The following is an 11,115-nucleotide window of genomic DNA, read 5'->3' as shown; positions in this document are numbered from 1 at the left end:
AGTTATATATTGCTGTAATGGGAAATCTCCCTCATTAATCTTCTGAGGAGACATGCAGTGACCAAATTCTTGCTTTGCTGAGTTTTGCAATTAGCCTCCCAACGCTTTTGCAGACATTAACAACTTTGCCTTGAGGGCACTTGGAGAAAGCATGCAGCCTTCTTATATGACATGAAGTGCCATGAACACTGTTCAGCTTATACACCAACAATGGGTTTAAGTAGAAACTTCTAACATATTGATGGTTTAATACATGTCATCAAGGAGAGCATATAAGTGAGAACCATTCTGAAAATACATTTGTGTCGCTTGTCGTTGGGAAACCCATGTTCCCGCTGTTACTTGAATCACAGCTGAGTACATATTTTGGGTAGCCTCTCCAGGTGTGTTGTGAGATTTGTAAGTCATTTGACATCTAAGGTAACAAAATCATCTAAACTCAATGACCAGTAGGTGAGAAATTTGTTGAAACTAGTTAACATTTATTTTTTTTTTACTATTTTCTTCGTAAGATCTTAATCTGTAGGAAAAGCTTTTCTGCCCTCCTAGATAGATTCATGAATTCATAAGAAATCTCCTCTAGGATGTGGTCCCAGGACAACCTCAAAACCCCATCTGTCTCATGCAGGGTTGTGAGAACAGCTAATTGGCAGATTCCCAACTCAAGATGTGAAACTACCTTCTCACCTACAACCTTGCCTAGGTGTTCTGAAAAAACTGAAGAGACAAAAGAGAAGGGAAAAACCTCAGAAGCACCACAACCCCAAGACATCCTTTAACACATAAAATATCTCCAATAATATTGCAGCGTCTTCCTCCCAAGCTGGTTAGGGCATAGATCCAACAGTGGTAAGGTTTGTTCCATCTGATTTGTTTCTATAATTTCTCCTTCAAGAAAAATGGCCATTCTTTTGCAAAAGGAAATAATGACCAGTGTATCATAGAACAGCCAGAAATGACCAAGCAGGACCTAAAACACTGTTGTCACATGTTTTAGGTGTTCCTTTCAGTTACACAAAATCACTAAGTCCTAGAGATCACTGTATAGAATAGAGCTTATAGTTAATAATCGTGTTTATTCTTAAATTTTTGAATAAATCCCAGTAAAGAGGCTGGAGCTGACTGAAGGTGTGCTTTTAGTGTAAATTTGCCCAATTTAACAGAAAGGAAAATTTCATATAGAGAAAGACAGCAAGAGTCTGACATAATCTAACAACTGTGAAATTCAAAGTGTAAGATTTCTTTGTGCTCATTAGCATGCATTTCAGGAAATGGCCACAACCTGAAAAGTTAAATAAAAGATAAACTAGACATCTGGAATGGAAAGCTTGAGAAGCACAAAAGGCACTAATCAGAATGGATCAAATATAAAATTAGAAAGAGACTTCAGTACACTGATAACTCAAAATTCAAATTATAAAAGCCAGGGGAAATGTAAATTGCATAAAATTTTTATTATTTATTAGCAGTGTATTCTTCTACACTTTAAAATAGAACAAAATATCTTTTGGAAGGTAAACTATTCATAACAAAATACATGTCAAACAATTTTTATTATTGGAGTAGAATTACTTTGCTATATAATTTATATCTTATATACATACACTTCTTGGTTTGTCTATGTATGCACATGTGTATAAATAATTTTAAGACATACACATGTAGATACATATGACTAATATATATACACACACAATTATGGAAAATTTAAAGTAGTCAATTTTACGATCATTTTAATAGCTGCACACAAATTAGTGTTCATAGAACTAAAACTGTCCATATGGTTCCCTTTTCCCCACTTCTCACATATCATCTGAATTACTTTTTATTGATAATTTTTTAAAAATACTATCATCTTCCTATACAACCTTTTTTTTTACAATAACTCATAATAAAATATTTTACTATCTCAGCTTTAGAAAAGGTATACAATTTAATTCCACTTATTTTCATTTTTGATTCCCAAAACATACAATTCACTTTTTTATCAGTTTAGTGCAATTATTTGGTACTGCAGTTATGGAAGATTAAGTTAACAAACCTGAGTCAAACATTCATTCAAATGCCTTTTTGAAAATGTAAAACACGAACAAGATGTTTTGCGGAAGCATTTTTAAGAGTTTCAAGGTACCCCCTCCTAATAAATACATTATAAATAACCCAGTGGTTGAAAGTAAAGCACTTCATGTGAATCCGTTTAACTGTCTCTGAGTAGTCCATTCTTGAGCAGCATGAAAAACAATCAGAATCAAGGCTCCCCAACTGCCCACTGAAATGAAGTCCTCAGGCTTCTGGAGGCCTAAACATAAAAATACACTTACATGAAAGGGCTGTGAGTACCTCTAAGGAGTCCCTTCATTTCCTTGTTAGGTTTCTGATATGCTCGCTTGTGTGTTAGGAGCTCGTAATCTGTTCTAAGCATATCTCCTTTAACACAGAGAACTATTTAGCAACATTTTTCTGTTTTTTCTCTTCATTGACTTAAAGCTGGTGCCAGACCATGTGTGATTACAAACAACAACAGCCTCGGACCAAAAGCAGAATATTTTAATTGGGTTAGGAACTCTTTATAAAGGAGGAAAGAAATAAAAGCATTTGGAATGTTGAGGCATTTTCACAGTGAAAAACCACACTTTCAGGAGAATCACACAGTGAATTCTGATCTTCAACTGGATGTGAAATTTTATTAAAGCCCCCTAGGACACAAAACTAAATGGCTCAGCAATAAAAACAGAGGGAAAGGAAATGCTCTAAATAAATTATATCAGACAATTACACTCTTGCTAGAGATAAACTTGTTACATTAGACTGACTTCCCAAGAGAATGAAATGATCTATCATGTTGATAGTGGGAACATAAAAATCACTTTCTAAAAACTTTCTCCCTTTTTTTCTTAAGAAAGAGGATTTATTCATTGTAGACAAAACAATACTAAGAAAATTCAAAATACAAATTTTTGGTAGCAAACAGCAAGAATTTCTAAGCCAAAATATAGCCTAGTTTTTACATAATTTTATGTATTTATAAATTTATCAAAATAGTCTTTTAAAGTTCACTATACATACATAAAGTAACACTGTACATGTAAATGTAATAACAAATGTATTACTGAAATACATTAAAAATAACCTTTCAAAATACTAAGTTCAACATTAAAACTGTCTTAAAAAGTGTTATCTCCATGAACATGGTTTCAGTGCATTTATAGTAGTCATTAAACAGAGATTTCTGGTTTCCAGTCTCTTGAAGGTCTTATTTTAGTGCTCTCTTTAATGTAAGGTAGGAAGGCAGAGCTTTTCTTCCAACAAGCAGTTGCTTTCTCTATATTGCTCGTCCAGGTGAAGAAATTGTGTCTAAGAGTGGAACAGCATTCACCGGAGTGGCAGGGCCTTAGTAAGGAACATATTCAGACTGAAGGGACTGTGCAGGGGAGAGACATAAACTGACATTAAATTCCATCACATACAAAACTTCTCATATATCATGCAGCTTCTTCCTTTAACACAAGGCACTTTGGGTCTATTATGTAAAGGATAAATGAAATAAACTAAGAAAAAAATGAGGAGAACAAATTATTTACTAAGAATGAGATATTCAATTATATAAAGTGATTGTTAGAAAACTTCCTATTTTCAAAGGCTTACTAATAGTGATTTAAAAATTAAGTATTGCTTGAAAATTGATATGTAATATGAAACTCACTTCTAAGCCTTTGTGTAACAATACTGCATTTTATTCAATATTAAATGACATTTTTAACTAAACTGAAGATTATTAAAATATCCTTTAAGAATGTATATATTCAATATCTATCAAATGAATGTTAATACTTCTAATGCAGTCATTTAAATAAATTCCTTAAGAATGTTTGAATTAATGAATATCATTATAAATCCTTTTTATTTAGGGGGACACAAAGAACATTAGCTTTGAAATCTGATCCTAAGACCTAAAAGCATTTGTGCAGAACATAATAACAGTGTTTACTTTCAAGAAAAGTAAACAAGTCAAGTTCTTCCTACATCATATTAGATGGCATAAAAAAGGAGCATGATTGTATATGTACTCAGAATGCATTGATAATAGACAGGAAAAGATAAAGAGAAGTAGAGAAAAATTCCCAGTTATTTTTTTAGAAGCAAATGGCATTTAGAAGGAACATAAATCACTCTAACAATTTTCTTTGCACGATTCTTCTAATCAAATAACCTTAGAACAACAAAGTTTACTTGATTTGCTACCAAATTCCCTTTTCTTCTCCCCCAATTATTATTTTTGAAATTAATTGCAGCATTTTATTAATAGGTCTTATAAATTAGACTGGTCATCTTGTTGATGGTATAGAAATCAGTAAAAAAAGCCATCCATTTTGCAAATAATTTATTCAAACTATCAAACTATCTTTGTTCAGCTTAAAATCCCAGTGAACTTCATACCTGATCAACAGCAGTTTACTAAGCAAGTATTTATCAACAACATGAGTCAAAAATTATGGTCCCTGACAAAGGGCAAAAGCCCACACTGTCATAAAGCCATCACATGGAAAGACAGAAATGTCAACATCAAATAAAGAGCAACATTGTGCACAAGCAAAGGAATAGGCAAAGCATGGTAAGGGGAAGGTTTGGGGGGTTCTCAAGCTGCAAGTTTCAAGGAAGAGGTTAATGCCAAAAGTTGCTAAAAAAAAAAATGGAAAAGGCTTGGCAAGTTGACTGTTTCAATGCAAGAGGTGGTTGATGCCACGGCTTCACAACAGGAGAGATATCAACAATTAGGGCAACATAATGTAAATATACCTGAACTCAGAGGGAGAATCAAAGAGGGAAGACTGTGAGAAAACCCAGTGAAACTGGGCCAACGCCTTGAAGCCCCTACACAGTTAACAAGTAGGACATCAGTTGCCTCCTAGCACTTAGAGCTTAAAACGAGCTATCATTTTCCTTGCTGCTTTCTCCCAGTTTCTTCTGAAGTCTGGCAAGCAGGCAGAGAGGGCAAAGCCAGGTGGTCTCCCCAGCTGCAAGGATGCCACACATGCAGGCCGTGCATGCAGTGATTTCTTGGGAATTTGAACTTCTGCTTTTGTTTTAATTAGAACAGTTATTCATGTTATCACGAACAGATATTACAAAGCTGATCCTCAGACACTTGTAAATTTAGAACAAAGTTGCTTCTGCAAGCACCTCTTGAGTTCCATCAGTTCTCAATAAACAGAGATACAACAAATGAACAGATAGTAGTCAAGTGAACTTTGTTGAACTTTGTTTAACTTCCAGGATAAAGTATTTTATATATGCATTAGTATATAGGGGGTAAATATGTGTGTGTGTACATATATTTATTTAATGGAAATCATGAACCCACTGAACTGAAAAACAGAAATAATCCAGAATAACTTTAAAGATGTTTATCTTTGATATGAAGTACATATTCATTAGCCTTCTGGCAGAAGCCTTTCCTTACACACAGCTGAGGTCACAAACTCTGGCTGCTGTTTAATCCAGCCTGCAGATAGAGTTTACCACAATCCCTACTATTTCCTTTGTCACCCACTCAATTTGCTCATTATGTTGCCTAAATGGCTCTGCAGACCTCTGCAAACAAATGAAGACAAGATCTGGCTGGGAATGGACCTTCTGTAGTGCTAGTTAATTCATTCAACAAATAATTATTGTTATATATATATATATAAAACATCAAAATATTTGGCACTGGGGGATAAAAATATGATACCAAAGTTCTTGAAACAGAACATACCCCATGTTTTCTTTCTTTTATTTTATTTTATTTTGGTATCATTAATCTACAATTACATGAGCAACATTATGTTTACTAGACTTCCCCTATCATCAAGTTCCCATGCTTTCTTTATATGGTGTAAAGAAAGTTAAAGGAAATAAGAAATCAATAAAAGGATCTAGCAAATTATTCTGACATCAGTATTTTGTAACAAGCTAACTTCTTTTCATTTTCCATCTAAAACAAAAATCTTAATTGGAAGTGGACTTAGGGAAGAGACAGAATTGTTAAAATCTACACCATCTATTCACTTTACAAGATCATAACTAGTATTTCCAGGCCTTTTCACTGGAGAAGCAATAGTGTGGGCTGACTTCACATGCTTACATGATGGGATTGTACTGAGGGTCTCTGGCTCTCATTTGCATTCCAAATGTATTTCTATCTTAAAGTTACTAACATACCAGGAAACACAATAGCCAGTTATGAGCATTTTTAATTTTTATAGTAAAAATGCAAATACATTTTATACTCCATAAATAATATCATTATTGCTGTTGATTTTATTATTCAAAAAATAGACTAATTGAGGTAAAACTATCTGGAATTCTTACTAAGTGAAATATATAACTGAACAGGTTGATTATTCTGTGATAGTCCTTTGAATACACCAGGCGTAGTTCCAAGCATTCTACATGTATTAATTCATTAGGTGCTCCAGACAACTCATTTTACAGATGGGGAAACTGAGGCAAAAGCAGTGAAGTTACTTGCTCAAGATCATGCAACTAGGACATGGTATAGCTACAGTTTGAACTCTGGTCATCTGGCTGAAAGCCCACACTCTTCAAGCATCAACCGAACATTCTCGATCACCCTGACACAAACAAATAATAATCTGAGACAGGATGTGATCCTGAGTGAGCAAAGAAATATTAAGTTACAAAAAAAAGAATGTAATATTTATTACTGTAAAGGAGATATATACATTTAAAAATGATTTTCAATTGGTCTGAAACCAAAAGAATTTCCAGGAATATTCTAAAAAGAAATTTTATTATAAGAATACCCATGCTTAAATACTCTAATTAAAGTTTAATTCTGCTTGGCCTATTTTTTATCATTACCATAAGAATTAATACCTAATGCATCTGAAACACACACACACAAAAATAATAAAACACTCAGCAATGATAATGGATATGGCAGTGAAGACCTGAGGTGTAAATATTATTTTAGAAGATAGCACTTATTTATATAACTAAGACATTTTAATTTCTCAAATAAAATATTCAAGTTCATATGGCTAGTAAGTTTACAGGGTTATAATGAGATCAGACCAAATCAAGTTTATCATGAATATATGATATTTTGATTATATGAATACCATAAAACTAATAATATAGCAATATTCTGCCTGCAAAATAAGGATAAAATTACCTTATACTTGCAGCCCAAAATTTTTATGTCAAAATATAAGCTCCCATCAAGAAATCTTGTTCTCTGAAAGCAGATTTGACATAAAACAAAGAGTTAGGTAAGGAGATCAAGACAATTTGTTCTGTTCTGGAAATCTGCTACTAATCTGTTTTGGCAGATGTAGGTAGTGACTTTAAAAATTTAGCTATTCTGGAGGTGTTTCTTTTTTAAACAGCCCAGTTATCTAATCATGATAGAATATGTCTAATTAATTACAGATATAAATACTGCATCATTGGTTAATAAATAAAACTACAAATTGGCTATCAAAAATAGTAACTGTAAAGAAAAATGAAAGATGAAGGTCTTTGCCAACAAATGAATGAAGCAATATCTTAATGCTCAAATAACTTGGACCAAAGGACCCTATGACCCAGAATGTTACAAAATTACCACATGTTTTTGCCACACTAGCATGTTCTTTTCTGTATTTCCCCATTTTCCCAAGTCTCTTAAAGAAGAAAAATAGTCTACTATTTACCCTGGAGTTGAGTTCTAACTACAGAGGCAAAAAGCACTTTAAAAAGTGGTTTCTTTTAATGGCATCGAGAATTAAAAGAAAAAAACCATGTTTGGCAATATGGTATTTATTTCACATATAATTCCAGGATTTTAAGTTTTCACAAATAAGGGGGGAAAAAATAAACATTGTAGAGAAATAAGTTTGTCTTTAGCTGCCTCTATACTCCTGGGTCTCTTATGGCTTTGCAATAGAGTTTCTAGTTTTTCTATTGTTTGTAAGTTAACATACAAAATGTGTGCACTGATTCATGTATCCAGGAAGGTGGTTTCACAGCACTGAAAGTATTTGCCTTTCCTGACATAATACTATTTCTCCAATAACACTAGTACAAACATAGCTGGATAAGGTTTCATGGGCATCATATGAACACAAAAAGGCTAAGGTTTGTGAAAAAAAATCAGCTTTGAAAGAAATGTAAGTATTTTTTCTATAGTAGTCTCTAAGCATTTCAGGGACCCAAAGATTTAATAAGCCAATTTTGGTTAATTAAAATGCTATATAAAATACTCTTTCATCTTCCTATGTAACTTTTAATAGATTCTTTTTTCTGGGGAAATTTAATCTGTGCTTTTCAACAAGAACTCAATTGTAAGATGACATCATTGTTGACACCCAAGTTGAGTCAGAGAGCCACTATGTGAGGTGGTCAGTTCATTCAAACACCAAAATAATATTGATGCAAGCTCAGAGAAACTTAACTTTTTCTTATTTTAGTAAAGCCGTATTTCTAGGAAAAATAAATAAATTCTCAGATTGCTGTACATTAAAGCTAAAGCTGAAAACTTGTTTTGCCCTGTTAGTGTGTCCTATGCCAACAGTAACAGGCTCCTAAACACCTTAGTTCTTCACTTAACATTCACAAGCCTAGATGTATTACCCAACTTTTAGTTCAGTAAATATTTACTAGGCACTTACTTACTATATAGATTTTAGAACCCGAGAAACAGACGCCTCTCAGGAGCTCAAAAGCCAGCAGAGGAGAGAGAATCACGTAGAGCTGTCTAAAATATGAGGGCAACTGGGGGCTGTGAACAAAGTCTCAGAGGAGTCGAGAAGGAAAAGGCCTTCTGCTGGATGGGTCACAAACGCTTCATCAGAAAGATAACCAGCAAGCCAGGCCCGGAAATAGAAAACCAAGCAGAGACAGGAGGAAAGGAGAGAGAACCGCATGTGCTAAGGTCCGGGCATGAGGCAGGGCGTGGCGCTCTTGCAGAACACCAGTCAGGATCCCGGGCAGGGCTGCTGGGAGGACACGAGCAGGAGGCTCATGGTCTGCCCGGGAGGGGCCCGAGCGGCAAGCCGAGGGACCCAGCCTGGACCTGGTTAGCAAACTGAATGGAGATACTGAATGATCCCGAATACAGGAATGATTTGATCAGTCGTGTCTTGGATCTAACACTGGTAGCAGTACAGAGAAAAGATTAAGGTGGGAGATACTTATGGCAGGGAGGAAATTTAAAGGCTATTCCAATACTCCATTAAATCCTAATTGGGGCAGCAGTGATGAGAATGCATAGACAGAAAGGGGTGTTTCAGAAGGGGAGCTAATAGAACTTAATGATGAATGTGGCTAAGGAAAAGGCAGAAGTGGTTAGCACAGCTGATTCCAAACTCCCAGCCCGGGTGACTAAATGCATCAAGGTGCAATTACCAAGCCAGACATGGGACTGAAGGACATGTGTCCTCTCCCAGGTAATGCCCACAGGGATCAGACAATGCTCAGGAAATGATCAGCCAGAGAGAGAAGTGGGCCACAGTCAAAGCTTTGGGAAAAATCATGAAGGGCAGGCAGAGGAAGACAAACAGATATTGATTTAAGGGTGGTGGTGTTGGGGGCGGGGAGAGAAACAGGAAAATAATATCCCAAAACTCAAAGGAGACCAAAAAATTGCTGGCAAAAAGGGTGATCAATACTGTCAAATGCTGCAGAAAGACTAAGAATGAGGGCTAACAAGACATCTTCAGATCTGCCCTTAAAAGAGTCAGTGGCAGCCTGCGGGAGAGACTTGCCCAGAATAGGAGGCCACCTCTCTTGCCCCAAGTTTGCTGTAAAAGAAACACTCTGAGAGGTAACAGGCTGGAGGGAAGTAATTGGTAAGAGAACCTGAACAATTTGGCTGTACCTATTCGGAGGTGAGGAGAAGGGGAAATGGAGGGTCAGAGACCGAAGAGACACGGGAGGAAGGAAGCAGATGGGGCAACGCCCTAGAAGAGTTTGGAATTAACAGCATGGAGTTACCATTGGAAAATAGAAGGGTTTCTTTTCATCTAAAAGGAAAGAAAAAACAGGACATGTCAGATACAGATAAACTGTGAAGTAGAGGAGAGGAGAGTTAAGGGAAATTACTCCTGATAAATTCCATGTTCTCAGCAGAACTCAAGGCAAAGTCAGCCAGCCATGGTGGCTGCAGGGCTCGTGCTGATGAAGATGCTAAGTTTGGCAACAGCCAGCGTGGGGAAGAGCAAGGAAGTCAAAATGGCACAAGTAAGCTAATTATCAGCACAGAAGGGCCAGATCAATTAGAAATTCACTTGAAATGAAGTCAAAGGCAAAGGTATGGGATTTTCTCCAACAGTGCTTAAAAGACAGAGACTAGGGACAGATATGACACTGTTGAACTGATGTAATTTTAGAAGCTAGTGATAAAGTGGCTACAGAAAGAAGGTCAAGTGGAAGAGTGAACACTAGAAAAAGGAAGCAGAAATGACTATGTGGATACAGGAGGAAGTACACTGAGAAGGTAAGGAAACAGGTAGGGGTCATAATGATACTGTGGAGAAGAGCTGCGGTGGGGTGGGAGGTGTAAATATTGTAGAGGAGACTTACAGGATACAGGGTATCAGAAGCAATGCTCTAAGCAATAATAAAGTCTATGAGAGGGATTTCCAAGTGAAAAAAAAAAAAAGATCACTGGACTTAAGGAAGTTATAATACAATAGTTGTGAGACTTTGAGCAAGCCAGTGACCCTCTGAGTCTTGATTTCCTCACCTGTAAATTGTGGGTTAAATAAATTAGATACTGTATATCAAAAGCCTACTACAAATGTCTGGCCCATAGGAGGTACTCAATAAATCGATGATGATGATGATGATGATGATGATGATGATGATTAGAAAAATGTTACAGTTGTTGAGAATGGAGGCAGGAGTCTGCTAACTTAAAAGTAAAGCCAAAGTCACTGCTGCAGTTGTAGCTGCATTCATCCCACCGGTTCCTGGACTTGCCATTGGAATGAAGATGGAGATATCTAACCTGGCCTGCGCATACAGTAAAACAACAAATTTGACTGGATCTATACTGTCGGAACTGAACCAAGAATTAGGAGAAGTACAAGTTGTAGCACTCCAAAATCTTACGACTACAGACTATCTACT

General features: G+C 35.9%; 1 protein-coding gene across 1 annotated transcript in view; it reads right to left on the bottom strand.

The window, feature by feature from the left end:
• Nucleotides 1-1,443: 1,443 nt before the first annotated feature.
• CDC14A (cell division cycle 14A) overlaps nucleotides 1,444-11,115 on the bottom strand; it is a 190,772-nt gene continuing 181,100 nt past the window's right edge. Inside the window, exon 17 of the mRNA XM_073234363.1 lies at nucleotides 1,444-3,421. Coding sequence (XP_073090464.1) covers nucleotides 3,392-3,421 — 30 coding nt within the window. The 3' untranslated portion in view covers nucleotides 1,444-3,391. The remainder of the gene's footprint in view (nucleotides 3,422-11,115) is intronic.

This window comes from Manis javanica, chromosome 4 (assembly GCF_040802235.1).
Source record: "Manis javanica isolate MJ-LG chromosome 4, MJ_LKY, whole genome shotgun sequence".
Classification (NCBI taxonomy): Eukaryota; Metazoa; Chordata; class Mammalia; order Pholidota; family Manidae; genus Manis; species Manis javanica.
The sequence above is the reverse complement of the archived record's forward strand: the minus strand, read 5'-3'. Positions and strand labels throughout refer to the sequence as shown.